General features: G+C 46.9%; 1 protein-coding gene across 1 annotated transcript; it reads left to right on the top strand.

The window, feature by feature from the left end:
• The first annotated feature begins 9,809 nt into the window (after window positions 1-9,809).
• On the top strand, window positions 9,810-15,148 carry LOC117013335 (protein CD300H-like). Its single transcript, XM_033090386.1, is given in 5 exon segments — window positions 9,810-10,224; window positions 10,771-10,809; window positions 10,812-11,102; window positions 13,502-13,624; window positions 14,985-15,148. Coding segments are annotated over 4 exon segments (459 nt in total). The 5' UTR covers window positions 9,810-10,163; the 3' UTR covers window positions 13,570-13,624; window positions 14,985-15,148.
• Window positions 15,149-17,386: the final 2,238 nt, after the last annotated feature.

Below are 17,386 nucleotides of genomic sequence, written 5' to 3'. Positions count from 1 at the left end.
GGGCTGCTGGGCCTCAGAAAATGCCTCAAGGTCAGTAATGGTGGTCATAAAAACTGAGGAAAAAACATCTTAAGGTGACATCATCAAATGGCAGCGTGAGGGGAACCTCCGTAAATCTCTCCTGGAATTTACAACAAATCGAACAACTATAACTCCACAAAGGACTCCTTGCACAGCAGACAGGCAAGACGAAGAGGCCCACTACTGAATTCATCTAAAGGTGGGCGAATCGCGCGAGTAGAGGAGTTGGGAAGGGAGAAGTGCGGAGATGGAGCCGCGCAAGAGCAGTACGCAGACCTAGCTCAGTGCTCCGAGCTCGCTGTATCCCAGGACTACTGCAGCTGCGGGAGAGGGAAGAACTCGGACTGCTAGGGCTCCGCTTATGGCCCACAGGGCTGAGGGGGCAGCATATAATAGGCTGAACCCAACGCTCACGGCAGACACCTCGGAGCAAAGACTGAGGGAAGAAGGCTGAAAACGGTGGTTTAAGCCCTCACTGCAGAGCAGAGAATGGAGCCTTAGGCACTGAGACTAGCCGCTCCCTCCCTACCCTCCCAGAACTCTCCCTGCCCCCACCTGCCTGGTGCTAGAAGCGGACCAGTAGCAGTGTCAGATCAAAAGAACAGAATATTCGCTGTTCTGAGAACTGTGGACCGCAGACACAGATTCGCACCCCAACTAGTTCCGGCAAAGGGGAGGGGGCTGTGGAAGCAGGACCGGCTGTGGTGGTGGTCTCTGCCATTGCTGAGGGCCACCTCTCCCAACTCACCCGACTCCTGGCCCCACCTATCAGGGCGGATCCCTGCAGGAGTAAACAGAACTGCTGAAACACACGGGCTCTGAATCTGGTGCAGGAAGAGCCTTGGAACTTCAAAAGCTCTCCATATCCCCCCATGGAGCCAGCACCATAAGACCCAGGTGAACTGTTTACAGAGGAGCAGCCTGCCTTCCAGGGATCCCCCGATTGTGTGAGAAGCTGGAATAGTGCAGAGAAAACATAACACTACAGTGTGAGAGAGAATAAAAGGCTGCAGTCAGAGAGAAAATAGAACATTCTACCAACACCTACTGGAAAACAAAAGAAAGACCTATTTCTATCAACCTGTGGCAGTACCCACTCCTGCAGATGTCTAGGAAGAAAAATAATAAATCATTAATTGGCATGAGTAACCAACGTAACAAGACAGCTCAGATAGAAAATGAAAAGTCTCCAGAAAATGAACTTAAAGATATGGAAATATGTGACTTAAATGACAGAGAATTCAAGATTGCAGTTCTGAAAAAAACTCAGTGAGATGCAAGAAAACACAGACAGGCAGTTTAAGGAACTCAGAAACACAATCAAAGAAAAAAATGAACATTTTACCAAAGAGATTGAAATTTTTAAAAAGAACCAAATAGAATTTCTGGAGATTAAGAACTCAATAGAAGAAATGAAGAATGAAACAGCCAGCTTAGGTAGTAGAGTTGACCAGATGGAGGAAAGAATCAGTGACATCGAAGATAGAAACCTGGAAATGACATGGATGGAAGAAGAAAGAGACTTGAGACTTAAAAGAAATGAAAGAACTCTACAAGAACTTTCTGACTCCATCAGAAAGAGCAACATAAGAATAATGGCCATGCCAGAAAGAGAAGAAAGAGAGAAGGGAACAGAGAGTATATTCAAACAAATAGTCGATGAGAACTTCCCAAACTTGTGGAAAGAACTGGATCCTCAAATCCAAGAAGCAAATAGAACACCTAATTACCTCAACCCCAACAGGCCTTCTCCAAGCACATTTTATTGAAGCTGTCAAAAATCAACCACAAAGAAAGAATCCTCAAGGCAGCAAGGGAAAAGAAGACGGTAACCTACAAAGGAAAGCCCATTAGATTATCATCAGATTTTGCAGCAGAAACTCTACAAGCCAGGAGGGAGTGGAACCAAATATTCAAACTATTGAAAGAGAGAAATTATGAGCCAAGAATAATATACCCCACAAAGATATCCTTTAGACATGAAGGAGGAACAAAGACCTGTCCAGACATACAGAAGCTGAGGGAAATTTCTAACACATGACCTGCACTACAAGAAATACTAAAGGAGGCTATTCGATCACCATCAACAGGGACAATTTGTGGTAACCAAAACATCAAAAGGGGGAGAGTAAAGGCCTGAACCAGAATATCGGAATGGAGAAAATAAGCATGCTGAAGAAAATGGAATACTCTAAATATCAAACTTTCTTTTACATGAACTTAATGGTAACCACTCAAAAAAAAAAAAAAATCCAGAACTGAAATATATCCTGTAAAAAGAAGAAGAAACAGAGGGAAAAATCATAGACTACCACCACACAGAAATAATAGACAACAACTAAAAGGCAAAGAAACAATGCAGACACAGTCTTACTACAAAACTAAAGACAGAATGATAGGAAATCCTCACAATTCAATAATTAGCCTAAATGTAAATGGACTGAACTCACCAATAAAAAGGAAGAGAGTAGAAGATTGGTTCAAAAAACTAAACCCAACCATATGCTGTGTCCAAGAGATACATCTCAGCTACAAGGACAAACACAGACTCAAAGTGAAAGGGTAGAAATTGACACTCCAAGCAAATGGTATCCAGAGAAAATCAAGTGTAGCCATACTGATATCAGATGAAACAGATTTCAGGGTAAAAAAGGTAATAATCCCAAATAAATAACCTCATGTTACACCTTAAAGAACTAGGAAAAAAAGAACAAATGAAAACCAAGGTCAGAAGAAAGGAAATAATAAAAATCAGAGCAGAACTAAATGAAATAGAGAACAAAAAGGCAATAGAAAAAATTAATGTGACAAAGAGCTGGTTCTTTGAAAAGATTAACAAAATTGACAAACCCCTGGCTAGACTCACTAAGATAAAAAGAGAAAAGACACTAATAAACAAAATCAGAAATGAAAGAGGGGAAGTTAATCACAGATGCCACAGAAATACAAAGGATCATCCAAGAATACTATGAAGGACTATATGCCACCAAATTCAATAACCTAGAAGAAATGGACAAGTTCTTAGAAACATATAGCCTTCCTAGGCTGAACCATAAAGAATTGGAAAATCTAAACAGACCCATCACCAGTAACGAAATTGAATCAGTCATCCAAAACCTTCCCGAAAGCAAAAGTCCAGGACCAGATGGCTTCAGTAGTGAATTCTACCAAACCTTCAAAGAGAATCTAATACCAATCCTGCTCAAACTCTTCCAAAAAATTGAAGAAGAGACAGTACTTCCTAACTCATTTTATGAGGCCAACATTACCCTGATACCAAAACCTGGTAAGGACAACACAAAACAAGAAAACTACCAACCAATATCTCTGATGAATACAGATGCAAAAATCCTAAACAAAATTCTAGCAAATCGCATGCAACAATGCATAAAAAGATTATTCGTCACAACCAAGTGGGGTTGATCCCAGGGGCACAAGGATGGTTCAGCATACGCAAATCCATCAATGTGATACATCACATAAACAAAATAAAGGACAAAAATCATATGATTATATCAATTGATGCAGAAAAAGCATTTGACAAGATACAACATCCGTTTATGATTGAAACACTTTATAAAATAGGTATAGAAGGAAAACACCTTAACATAATAAAGGCCATATATGACAAGCCCTCAGCTAATTTCATAATAAATGGTGAAAAACTGAAGCCCTTTGCTCTACGTTCAGGAACACGACAGGGCTGTCCCCTATCACCTCTGCTTTTCAACACAGTGTTGGAAGTCCTCAGCAGAGCAATCAGGCAAGAGAAAGAAATAAAAGGCATCCAAGTTGGGAATGAAGAAGTTAAATTGTCACTCTTTGCAGATGACATGATGCTATATATAGAAAACTCAAAAGACTCCACCAAAAAGCTATTAGAAATAATCCACGAATACGGTAAAGTTGCCGGCTACAAAATCAACGTACAAAAGTCCATTGCATTCCTATATACTAACCATGAAATCTCAGAAAAAGAAAAAAATTCCTTTTGCAGTTGCAGCAAAAAGAATAAAATACCTGGTAATAAACTTAATGAAGGATGTGAAAGACCTATATCCTGAAAACTGTAAGACATTTTCAAAAGAAACTGAAGAAGACACAAAGAAATGGAAAGACATTCCGAGCTCATGGAGTGGAAGAATCAACATAGTTAAAATGGCCATATTACCCAAAGCAATATACAAATTTAATGCAATCCCCTCTTAGCAAATTTCAAGTATACACTAATATTATTAAGTATGGTCACCACGATATACGTCAGATCCTCGATGCATTCATCTTCTAACTAAAAGTCTGTACCCTCTGTTCAGCGTCACCCATTTTCCCCATCCCCAAGCCCTTGGTTCTATGTGGAATGTTTCCCTTTGAACACCCGTGAGGGCATGCCCCCCCCCCCCCGCCCTTTGTCCTAATACGTGGGCCCTGGAGCTCCACCTCAAGAGGCCACGGGAAGAAGTTTGTAGGGAGGATTGCACAGTCTGTCGCAAACAAGCATCCCCATCTCCACTCACTCCTTGCATCTAGCCCAGCCCCCCTCTGAGAGCTCCCCTGAGTGCTCAGAGATCGGGCAGGGCTGCCCTGTTCAAAACCTGAGCCCTGGTATGCATCGCACAAAGGCAAATCATCCGTGGCATCTCCAGGAGAGCTGGGGCTGGCCCCAGACTCATGCTGAAGGAGAAATTCAATCTGACGAAGCACATATTAATCATATTAATAAGACAAACCCCGGATATAGAAACACAATGCTGCCAATAGAGGAGCTAATGTTGCACTTTATTAAAAAAGATAAACTCCCAAGTTAGCACCGTACAGGCAGGACAGGTATGTGCCGTAGGAGAGCCATAGGCAAGATGCTTCGTGATGGAAAGCATTATGTCAGATTGGCTGGACTAGGAAAAGGTAATATTGGAGAATGATGAGGAGGGAAGGTAGGATTTCAGTGGCGTGGGGGTGGTGGGAGTAGCATTTAATTAATTTAATTATTTTTAAAAAACACGTGATTAATAGTAGAGTAATAACTGATAGTAACAATAATTAATAGAGGTTCGTTAGTAGAGCTACGATGGGAGCTGACCACTCCTGCACCCTTAGATGTTGGATTGGGGGCACTGCACTCAGAATAAGGTTTTGCTCGTAACTCCCCATCTTGATGAGAGGAGCACAGTGTCAGGACTCTTTTTTTACCATTATAGCTTTTATTCCATAGGTTATTGGGCCAATGGGAGGGTTCTGTCTGCTCTTAAGACTATGTGTCCTGGTGATACACTCACGGATCTGGGATGTGGCCACAGGGTGAGTCCACAGAGATGGAAGCTTGGGTAGAGATGCAATTTCCCTTGCTGAGACCCTTCTCTCATGTCCACGCCACATGTCAGTCAGAAAGCTTTGGGATTGTTTGGGGTAATTGGAGAACAGGAGCAGGAGGACGGGCAGAAGGGGAGGGGAGCCCACTGTCCCATCTGTGCCTTCTCAATTCTGTACCCAGGTCCTCTGAAGTCACCTGCAGGCTCAGCACTGCCCCAGCTCCAGAATCAGCCTTAGACAGGACGCAAACCAACAGCCCGAGAGGTCCTAGCTGGACTGTTAACACCCAAAACTATTCACTCAGCCAAGCCAGCTGGGCATGTGTGGGTCCCCAGAGTCTCCCCTCCTGCATACCTCAGTGCCCCCAAATCTCTGCATCCAGCATTCCTAGGCCTCCTCCTTGGAGGATACAGTCTTTGAGGATCTGCCCTATTTCTCTTTCTGTGATTTTTCATCTTGAAAACATCCTAGAAATCCAGACCTGAGCACAAGTCTATCACACTCAAGACCAAAGATCTTTTTTTCAAGGGGCTGGAGCTTTTCCTCCAGGTCCAGCCCCTGTCTGGAGGGAGCTGGAGGAGTGCAATGTCAAAGCCGGATACTCAAGCACATGGGGATGAGGGAGGTGAGGGGATTAAAAAGCACAACAAAGCCACGGGGATATGAAAGACAGTATGGGGAATACAATCAGTAATGTTGTCAAGATTTTGGAGGGTGTCAGGTGGGCACTTGTCTTATTAGGGGGACCACTTCATGGACGGCGTAGATGCCTGACCACTGCGCAGTCCACAGAAGCATTTCTATTTCATGGGTAAGAAGGAAGGTAACAGCCAGAGGACGCTTATGGCAGTTCTGCAAGCCACCAATAGATGGCACTAGTGACCATTTGCAAAGCTTTACTACTGACCCCTTGAAGGACTTGGAAATAATCCTTGTCTAGCAGGATTGCTTCTCAGCTGCTGGGTCCCTCCCGCCTCCTTCCAATATCCTGACTCTGACCAAGCATTGGAGCCAAACCCATCGTACCCTGCTGGCCTGTCCTCCAGGCTGAGTCCCATAGCCTGGCCCAGTCCCTCAGCCCCCGTCCTGCTCTCAGCCTGGGCTATCTGTCTCAGCAGGGATCACCTTGTCTGCCTTGGGGCCGACCTGATGTGTGCTCAGACCTTCAGGGGACCAGGGTCCAGAGCTCAGGGTACACGCAGGGCTCTGGAGCCCAGTGGGCAGTTCAGACTGGAGTAGACTGAGGCCCTAAAGTCTGGGCCCAGGGGAGGGACTAGAGCCAGGCAGGGAGGATTAAGACACATCTGGCCCCGGTCCAAGCCCTCGGCTTTATGGAGAAGCAGCGCTCACTCGGGTCCTTTGGATTCCTTACGCCCCGGGAGAGGTAGAGAGACCCAGCGTTCGCAGGGAACATGGTCAGAGGCTTGGAACCTCGTGTGGCGACAGCGATTGATGCTTCTTCTTACCCATGAAAAAGGGAGCAGTTTTTGAAGGACTGAGTAGAATCAGTGGCGGGAAAGGTTGAGGAAGGGCAGCTATGGGGATGGAAAACACTGAGACGGAGGGGCAGGGGCTGAGAGAGCGGGGAAGGAAGTGGGGAGGGCTGGGGGGGTCCGTGTGGCAGTGTCCTGGGAGAGTCTGCACTTGGGCCCTGGCCTAGCATCCCATGAACGGCCTCAAAATCAGTCTTTAAAATTATCTCTAAATTGAATTATCTATATGATAAGGTCCACGGGGCTGCGTTAACAGAAATGTTTATGCTACGTATTTATCGACGTGTTTTATTCCCACCAACCACCAGGAAGTGAAATTTTCAATGCAATAATCATAGTTTTTTATAGCCCAATTAATTCTACTTTATGACCGTTTGTATCAAATAGCTTATTTGTGAACTTGACACATTTAAAATATACCACAATTTTTTAACCCAATTTTGACATCTCTCTTTTTTCAAGATGCTGAGATCTTAAAAAAATTAAAGTGGCCCTGGCCTCTCTGTAACTCAGGAGACCCTGAAGGCCAGAGAGGAACAAAGCAGATACTTCTGATTCCAGCCCAAGGAGAGACAATAACACTTGGCTTTCACTTTTTCTTTGCTTAATCATCTTGTATCTTGCCAAAGAGAGACCCGATTCACTCTGTGGATGGTTCCCATGCTATTTAATGCTCAGCTTGTTGATTTCTTAGGCTTTTCTACTCTGTTTCTCTATAGCAGCCCCTTGAAGCACAAATATTTTATCAAGTCTGGGAAACGGTGGTGGGAAGGTCACTGTGCGGGTGAGAGGAGGGCCGAGCTGGTGAGGTTTTGGGTCTCACTGTGTTGAGTCGTCACCTCAACATCCTGAGTGAGGCTTGAGAGTGGAAGCCGTCAATTCCCACGGGGTCAAGTGCATACGCCTGTCTGTCAGGTTCTCTAGAAAAACAGAAGCAATATACGCACACACGCATATTGCATGAGCCAGTTCCTTACAATTTATATATAGAACTTATAGAGGGATCATATCTAATTTATATATGCTGCATATATAAATTATAAGGAATTGGCTCACGCGGTTATGGAGGCTGAGCAGTACCACCCTCTACTGTCTGCAAACCGGAAACCCCAGAAAGCTGGTTGTGTAATTCAGTCCAGCTTTGAAGGTCTGAGAACCAGGAGTGCCAAGAGCAGGAAAAGATTGATGTCTTAGCTGAAGCAATCAGGCAGGAAGGGGTGAATTCCTCCTTCTCTGCCTGTCATTCTATTCAGGCCTTTAATGAATTGGAGGACACCAACCCACACCGTGGGGAGGGCAACCTACTCTACTGAGCCCACTGATTCAAAGGCGAATCTCATCCAGAGACATCCTCATAGACACACCCCCAAACAACGGTTCATCAGGGCCCCACTGCCAATCAAGCTGACTGACACATACAGTTGATCGGCACAGCACGTACTCAAATCTAAAACCAACGGCATATTCCCAAATGCTGTTGCATTTGCTCTGTCCAGCTGTTAGATCTTCCAACTAATTAGCCCAGCCAGGAGCTGGCAGAAACTGTGTTTAGTTCAAGAAGTGTTTTCTGAAAACAAAGATGCAGTGGGGATGTAGAGAGAAGGGAGAGAAAGTGGTGAGTGAAGAGGACTTAGGAAACACTGACTTCCTGTCAAGTTTCTCAGTCTGGGTTACCATGGCACCAGCTGCCTAACATACCCTGTCATTCTGTTTCCTGGGTCTGAAGATTGCGTTTCGCCATTTTCCTGGCCATGGGCCACTCTCTGCCCTTCAGAGTCATGGTATGGCGGGAAGACACTTGGGTGTCATGCCAGAGAACTGTGGGTTCAGATCCCGCCACCATCACTTATAACAGGGGTGTCCAAACTGTTTTCAACGTTTTTCACCACGGGCCATATGCGGTAAAATACACACACAGCCGGGCCACTCACTCGAGATGAAGTACGTATTGCCTCACCTGGTTTATTTAAGTAAACTAAATATATTTTTGGAATTTGCTGCGAGCCAATTAAAAATGGATTGAGTGCCACAGTTGGCCCGTGGGCTGCAGTTTGGACACCCCTGACTTGTAATATCCTTATGGTCAGGTTGTTTACTCTCTGACCTGTGGGCGAGGTCGTTGGGAGGAGGAGAGATTAATATATATAAGCTTTTTGCTACTTGAAAACAGACCATAAATAATAATCCCCCCCCCCCGCAAATCAAGCAAACTTTCAGAGGTGTAATTTCATGTTTTGGTTTTTAAATTCTTCTATTGAAATATAAGATACAAACAGAGAGGTATACATATCATAAATATACAGCTCAGGGAAATTTTAGGAAGTGAATATTTTGCTGTCACCTCCAGACCAGATATTCAAGCTTTTTTGTGAGCCCTGCACACATTATATCAGAGTAGGTCTGTGTAATCCATAGATATGGTAGAAGCAATGGTATATGACTTCTCGGGATAGGTCATAAAATATATTAGGATCACTCACTCCAGGAGAGACTGCCCTCTTGTCACACAGCCCGGCTCTGTGCCATTGGATGGAGAGGAAAGTCTCAGTCTCAGCTGTACAGGCTCCCCAACTTCCCATACAGCGTCTTCACACCTCCGAACTGTCCTCTGTCCTGATCTCACAGTGGACTTGACTTTGAAGAAGAAAGAGTAAGAAGTGAAGTACTCAGAGGGTTGGTGACAGCGGCTCCACCTCTGTCTGGGGAACAGGAAGATACAGAAGGAAGGAAGATGCAGCCTGAGGAGTTTGTCCCCTGGATGGGACCTAGAACCAAGATGGGACCATTGAAGGCATCTGAGGTCACAGTGCCAACCTGTGTGGGAAGAAGAGTTGGGGTCGCACAGGGGCAGAGCTCTCCATGGATACCTAGGGATGAAGGTTGGGGGGTCATGACATCTCTGTGGTCACGACCAAGGCCAGAGAGGATGAAAAGGTCTGGCCTTCATCCCCAGGACCATACTGACCACAGGAAGTGACATGACACAGAGGAGGGAACGCCCCACTGAGGAGGAAATGTCCCAGCGTGGCTCTCGTGTGTGACGCAGTGAGAAGAGCAGCTGCGGGCCATCAGGAAGGACCTTGGTCTTGTCCAGTCATTGGGACTCAGAGAAGCCCAGGGCACCGAGAGCCAGGGGTCTGCACAAGCCCGTACAGCTTCTCTCCCTAGGCTTCCTGCACCCTGACCAGCTCCAGCATCGGACTCAAAACCATGCTAGACTAGGAAGCAGAGGGGCCCAGAAAAGCAGAAGTAGGGACACGACATCAGGCCCTCTGTGAGGAGGCTCGGTCTTATCCACCTCCTGGGCCTGGTGCTGCTGCAGGTGACATCTGTGCTGGGGAAATGACCCTGAGGGTTGGGGCAGAATGGCTGCCTTCAGCCCTGCTCCTTCTCCAGGTCCAAGGTGAGCGAGCAGGCAAGGGTGGGGATCTCTGGGCGTGGGAGAGAGGAAGGGCCTGGGGTGGAGGTGGGATGAGGAGCTAGGATTGTCCAGAGGAACGAGGGAGGGAGGACTTGGGAAGGGGGAGGGGAGGCAGGGAAGCTTCCAGGGGCGGTCAGAACCTGCCTCAGCAGCGTCCAGGTGGATTCGGTGCATAACGAAGGTATCGTCCACTGCACCGGACAGAGTAGGGTTGTGGGGGAGGGAAGCTGTGATTGTCAACTTAATTGTCACAGTCAGAGATGAGGTCTTGGTGCATCATATACACACACACACACACACACTTGCACATAGTTTTTTCCCATCAGGCCCCCTCTTGTCTTCATGAACACCCTCTCCCTGTGCCTTGTGAAGAGGAAGCTACTCCCCCTCATCCCGTTGCCTGGTCTGAGGGAAGACCTATCCCTGACATGGCCTCTAGTCCCTGAGGGCCCTTGAGGGACCCGCACCCCAGAGCACCCCGACCCTGGCCCATCTGGTGAGGAGCCGGGACGTGGCTGTGTCTTCCAGGCTCTTTGTCTCTGAGTGGCCCCCACACCGTGACAGGCACTGTGGGGGTTCCCTGAGCGTGCAGTGTCGGTACGAGGAGGAATACAGAAACTATATCAAATTTTGGTGCGAATACCCGTGCTCGCCACTGAGGAAGAAGATTGTGCAGACGACATTTTCAGAGAGAGAAGTGAGGAGCGGTCGTGTGTCCATCAGGGACTATCCAGCAAACCTCACCTTCACGGTGACCTTGGACAGCCTCACAGAGGAAGATGAAGGCACGTACAAGTGTGGGATCCTTTCGCCATTCGGTCACGACCCCATGTTCCAGGTTACGGTGTCTGTGTTCCCAGGTGAGCCGCACACCCTCCCCTTGTACCAGCTCCGGGGCACCTGAAGGGTCTCATGTCAGAGTAGCTGAGGCAGGAATCAGATCAGAGACTCGGAGCAAACTATGAGTGTGTGTGTGTGTGTGTGTTGGTGTGTGTGAGTGTGTTGTTCTGTGCACACACACAGTCACATGCAAACCTTGGGCTGTTTTAGACACACTATGGGTCACACCCTGGAACTTTCTGTGGGTCTCAGCCTGGAACTTTCCTGGTTGGAGAAGGGTGGGAACAGACCTGACTCTGGGGACATGCTGCCTTCCTGTCCTCACAAGAGCCATGTGACTCTAAAGGGGACCCTCTTTTCCTTCTGTCACCTCTCTTGGTCGTCCCTTGGGAATGTCGCTGCTGGAACATTTTCGCCCGGCTGCCCTTGACCTGGTCCATGAGAGGACATCATTGTCATGGACGGTTGATGAGGTACCAACCTCACAGCTGTGGGCCTGGGGGTCTGCTGCAGCCAGAGGTGGGCACAGAAGGTCCCTTGTGGGGCTCCTGTGATGCTCTGGGGACCCCCCTACCCCTTCAGGCAGACACTATCACTCCCCTTTTTTCTGTGACACCTTGTACGAGGTCTGACAATTAAGTGTGCGAACTCATCCTTGAAAATGTGCTACAAACCTCATTGATGAATATTACTACAGTCACCTTCAAAGTTATCCCCTTGGGAAGCTATGCATCGATGCCAGTACCTAGTCCACCCTTCAAAGCAATTTTGGAACTCTTTTTCTGGAATGGCCCTCACAGATGTCGGAGTACACTTGATGTCCTGACTGTCATCAAAATGTCTTCCTTTCAATATTTCCTTTATCTTCAGGTAAAGAAAAGTCATTGGGGGCCAGATCAGATGAGTAGGGAGGGTGTTCCAATACAGTTATTTGTTTACTGGCTAAAATCTCCCTCACAGACAGTGCCGTGTGAGCTGGTGCATTGTCGTGATGCAAAAGCCATGAATTGTCGGCAAAAAGTTCAGGTCGTCTAATTTTTGTCGCAGTCTTTTCAGCACTTCCAAATAGTAAACTTGGTTAACTGTTTGTCCTGTTAGTACAAATTCATAGTGAATAATCCATCTGATATAAAAAAAAAAGGTTAGCAGCATTGTGACAACAAGTTCGCAAACTTAACTGTTAGACCTCGCATCTGCAGGAGGGAACCCAGAGAAACCCCTGAAAGTGCCTCCCTCAGATGAAGGAGAAGAAGACGATCAAATGGGCTGTTAGGTGCTATGCCCCCCGAGTCCTAACGTGTCCTCCAAACAATTCTTCAACAGATCGTTGCTTTTTCTCCCAAGAACCGATCAAGACCATGTGTCTGTGCCCATTTTCCCTTGCGTCTGATTCTGCGGTTGTCTCCAACTTCCTTCTTGTGAGTCTTAGTTTCTCGTTCTCACAGGGAGGTGTCCTCACATGCCCTCTGTGCGTTCCTGTTTAAGACTCAGAAACTGCAAATCCACTGATACGGCTGGGTGTGTGGGAGGGGTCTGTCCAGTTAACTCATGTTCTGTGGGGTCCCCCTGGAGTGTGCCTCTCTAGATCTTTCTCTCCGCTCATTCCCTCCCCCAGAGAGCCATGTAGTGGCCGCCCGAGGCCATAGGCCTGGCTGACAGTTTTGGGGGACAGAGTGTACCTTCTCGTCCATTCGGGCTGCTGTAACAAAATCCCCCAGATTGATAGCTTATAACCAACAGAATGTACTGCTCACAGTGCCTGAGGCTGGAAGCCCCGTCAGGAGGTCAGCATGGTGGCTGAGGGCCTTCCTCTGGGTTGCAGACTTTTGCTGTATCCTCACGGGGCGGAGGGGCCCTTTATAAGGACACCCAGCCCATGGATGAGGTCTCCACCCTCGTGAGCTAATCACCACCAAATGCGTTACTTCCTTCCCCATCCCTCAGTAGATTTTCAACAGGAGGATTTGGGGGGACAGAAACACTCAGCCATAGCATGGACTAAGGGATTGCGGGGTGCTGTCAGTGCACACGCTGCTGGAAGCCCTGTCTCACCAGAGCGTCACGCCAGCCGTCAGACGAGTCCGAGGGCCCTACCTCCCCACCACTCTAGTCAGTCACTACAGAGTGAAGGTCAGCCCATCCCCTGCAGGGTGGACGAGGAGGGGGAAGGTGTGACTGTGGCTGGGCTGTGACCTGGAACCCAGTGCTCTTTCCAGACCCTCAAAGCCCCTGGTGAGCAGAGCACCTGGAGAGGGGCCCGGGTGTTGGTCAGGCCTGGCTGTGGCTATTCGAGATGTGGGACACAGCACATCTGTCCAATAGCCTGAGTGACCTTGACTGCTTGAGTCAGAGCCACCCAGCTGACAGAGAGGGGGGCTCAGGGGGAGGACACGGGGCCTGACGTGTGCTTCTCCCTTAGCCCCACAGAAACCCCCAGCCCAAAGGTCTTCACAAGCAACCTGGGCCCTCCGTCCTCGCTGCCAGTGACCACCTGGCCCAGCATGACCAGGCAGGAGACCCCGGATCCCAGCCAACACCCTCGGTAAGGGGTCTGCATCTGGAGACTTTGACACCTGGGTGATTTCTCTTCTAGGCGAGATTGGGCCTGTGGGATGTGGGTGTCGCCCCCTCATCCAAGTCCCTCATTTATCTACCTGTCCCACACCTAACTGTGACCCTCCGACCAGCTGTTCTCAGCTTTGGGACACGGCATGAACCACCCAGACACCATCCCGCTCTCACAGAAGTTATGATCTAAGGGGAATTCACACAGTGAACAGATCACACTCATGTTAATATATGAATATGCCAGTCGTGATAAGTACCATGGAGAAAAGACATCACTGGGGAGAGCTTTGTGGAGGGAGGTGGGGTTTGCTATTCTCACAATGATCAGGGAGCCCTCACCCATTAGAGGACGCCTGAGTGGAGACCTGCAGGATTGGGGGAGCCAGGCACTCAGGTATCTGCAGAAATTGGGGTCCAGGCAGAGGGAAGAACCCATGCAAAGTCCTGCAAAAGGAACCTTCAGCAGAACCAGTTGCCTTGCTGGTTTTCCTTTCTCTCCTAGATGCTAGAATTATATCTTCAGCTATGATGCCCCTGTAGGGGGTTGTTCTATATGCACGTTTGTATTTTTCTTATGTATATTCTATTTTGTCATGTTTTTATTAGTATTTGGCATCTATAGACTTTGAAATAAATTTCTATATATAATCTCAAAAAAAAAAAAAAAAAAAAGGAACCTTCAGGACCCCGGCCCAGGCCAGGCAAGAAGCAGAGTGCCCTGGGATTGGTGGCCTTTATGCTCTCTCCCCTGCCTTCCCCAAGCCCTGGGCACAAGTGTCATCCTGAAGAACCCCGGCCTCTGAGGGAGGTGAGAGCTGAGTGGTGTCATTCGTTCACTCATTCATTCCATCAAGTACCACTGAATTATTTTAAGTGCAAACATTTTGGAGACGCTCGCCAGGCACCAATTACTTGCCATAAATAAACCAGCACAGTCTCTCCTCTGCTGGCGTGTGCAGTGTACGGGACAGCAGGTGTCAAACAAACATCCCCTTCATTGATTCCTATACCCCAGGGGGGTAACCTGCCAGTGCGGAGGGCTTAGGAAGAAATGCTTCTCCTGACACAGGACCCACCTGGATCCCTGGGTCTCCGTCACATCATTCAAATGGCAGCGCTTCCCGTGTCCCCAGTCCTAATTCTCAAGGGCACTGGTTAGGCCGAGAGGCAGGGGGTGGTGGTCCTTCCAGTGGGGTCGCCCTGTCCATGGTTGATCTCTATGTGGAGTATTGTGGCCCTGGATCTGGGCTCAGGGACAGGAGGAAAGTGGAGGGCACCAGGGCCTCCCCCGATGACGCGGCTCACTATAGATCACTGTGTCCCCTGCACTGCAGGTCCTTCCTCAGCAACGTCCGCTTCTTGCTCCTGGTCTTCCTGGAGCTGCCCCTGCTCCTGAGCATGGTCAGTGCCGTCCTCTGGGTGAACAGGCCTCAGAAGAGCTCTGGGCGGAGGTGCAACCAGCCTGATTATGAGAAGCAGTAACACTTGTGGCCCATCGATGCCCCGCCTGGGACCCCAGCCCCTCTGGTGGATGGAAATGATCTTCTGACTAGTAAATCCAATGTCATTGTCCATGTTTCTGTCAGAATATTCTGCAGACCTTTTGAAAGCTGTTTCTTGCAATGTATCAGACACGTACAAACACGTGTCTAGTCAGTGCGTTCTCCTTAAGCCAGGAAGAGTCTCCCCCACTGTGCGCCCACCTTGTACCCTAAGTAATAAAGAGCATCAACGCTCCTGTAGCCCTCAGCTCCTCCTCTGAGGGGGCCCACCTGACTTTCATGTCCATCATCTCCTTGTTTACCTCATGGTTTGGCCATACGTATTTATATGCGTTTCCAGGGGGTATCCGTATAGTTTGTAACAGTCCCCAAGGTTACTTTGTTTAATTTTCCAGCGTCATTTAGATATAATTAACATATAGCACTGTATAAGTTTAAAGTGTATAACGTGTTGATTTGATCCACTTAGTTATTTTAAATACAAAGTGATTAACAATATAGGTAGCGAACATCTCGCTCATGGCACATAATTGCCATTTCTTTTTTTGCGGTGAAAACATTTAAGATCTACTCTCTTAGCAACGTTCAGGGATATACCACAGTACTAGTAGCTACAATCACCGGGCTACGTTAGAGCCCCAGAATTTATCTTATAACTGGAAGTTTGTACCCTTTGACCACTATCTCCCCATTTCCTGACACCCTGAGGCCCCAGGAATCACAACTGTCCTCCGTGTCTCTGAGTTAGGCTCCTTTAGAGTCCACCTATAAGTGGCGTCCTGCACTGTTTTCTCTCTCAGTGAGACTCATTTCACTTAGTTAGCATGATGCCCTCAAGGTCCACTCCTGTTGTCGCAAATGGCAGCCTTTCCTTCCTTCTCCATTTCCTTCGTATTCCATTGTGTGTGTATATCACATCGTTATCCATTCATTCATTGGCGGACCCTTAGCTTGTTTCCACATCTTGGCTGTTGTGAATAATGCTGCAGTGAACATGGGGGTGCAGATATCTCTGTACGCTCCTCTTTTCATTCCTTTGGATATGTACCCAGAAGTGCGGTGGCGGGATAGTCCCACTTATTAATTAATTTTTGCTTTTGTTGATTGTGTTTTTGGTGTCATATTCAACGATGGTTGCCAAGATCAGTGTCAAGGAGCATTCTTCTGTGTTTTCTTCTAGCGCTTTCATGGTTTCGGGTCTTATGTTTCAGTCTTATACCCATTAAAGTTCATTGTAGTGAGCTGTGGAAGCTAAGTGTCCAATTTCATTCTTCTGCATTTGGTTATCCAGTTTTCCCAGCACCATTTATTTAAGAGATTATTCTAACTCTATTAAGTATTCTTGGCTTCCTTGTCAAACATTAGATAAACCCCTGACTGTATATGCAGGGGTTTATCTGTCAGCTTTCAATTCTGTTCCACTGGTCTGCGTGTCTTTTTACGCCATACCATACTCTTTGGATTACTAGTATATATTGGTAATATGGTTTTAAATCAGGAAGTATGATGCCTCCAACTTTGTTCTTTCTCAGGATTGACTTGGCTATTTGAAGTCAAATTTTAGGATTGTTTTTCTATTTCTATTAAAAATGTCACTGGAATTTTGATAGGAATTGAACTGGATCATAGATGACTTAGAGCAAAAGCTTTAAACCTTTCACGACTGAGTATGGTATTAGGGGTGAACTTGTCATCTATGGCCTTTATTATGTTGAGGTTTGTTCCTTCTATAGCCAATTTGGTGAGATTTTCGTTTTGTTTTGTTTCTTAATCATGAAAGCTGTTATATTTTGTCAAATGCTTTTTCTGCATCTATTGAGATGATCGTATGATTTTTTTTCAGACTATTAATGTGGTATGTCACTTTTATTGATTTGTTTATATTGAAACATCCTTGCATCCCAGGGATAAATCCCACTTGGTCATGGTATTTGATCGTTTGCACGTACTGTTGAATTCAGTTTGCTAATATATTGTTGAAAATTTTTGCATCTCTCTATATGAAGGATATTTGGCTTTGGTATCAAGGTAATGCTGACTTTATAAAATGAGTTTGGGAGTGTTCCTCCCTCTTCAATTATTTGGAAGATTTTGAATTGGCATTAATTCTTCTTAAATGTTGGTAAAATTCACTAGTGAAATTATGTGGTCCTGCGCTTTCTTTTTTTGGGAGGTTTTTGAGTAGTGATTCAATGTCCTTGCTTGCTATTGGTCAGTTCATATTTTCTCTTTCT

Source organism: Rhinolophus ferrumequinum, chromosome 21 (assembly GCF_004115265.2).
Source record: "Rhinolophus ferrumequinum isolate MPI-CBG mRhiFer1 chromosome 21, mRhiFer1_v1.p, whole genome shotgun sequence".
In the NCBI taxonomy this organism is placed as follows: domain Eukaryota; kingdom Metazoa; phylum Chordata; class Mammalia; order Chiroptera; family Rhinolophidae; genus Rhinolophus; species Rhinolophus ferrumequinum.
Note: the sequence above shows the minus strand (reverse complement) of the source record. Positions and strands in the feature narration are given on the sequence as shown.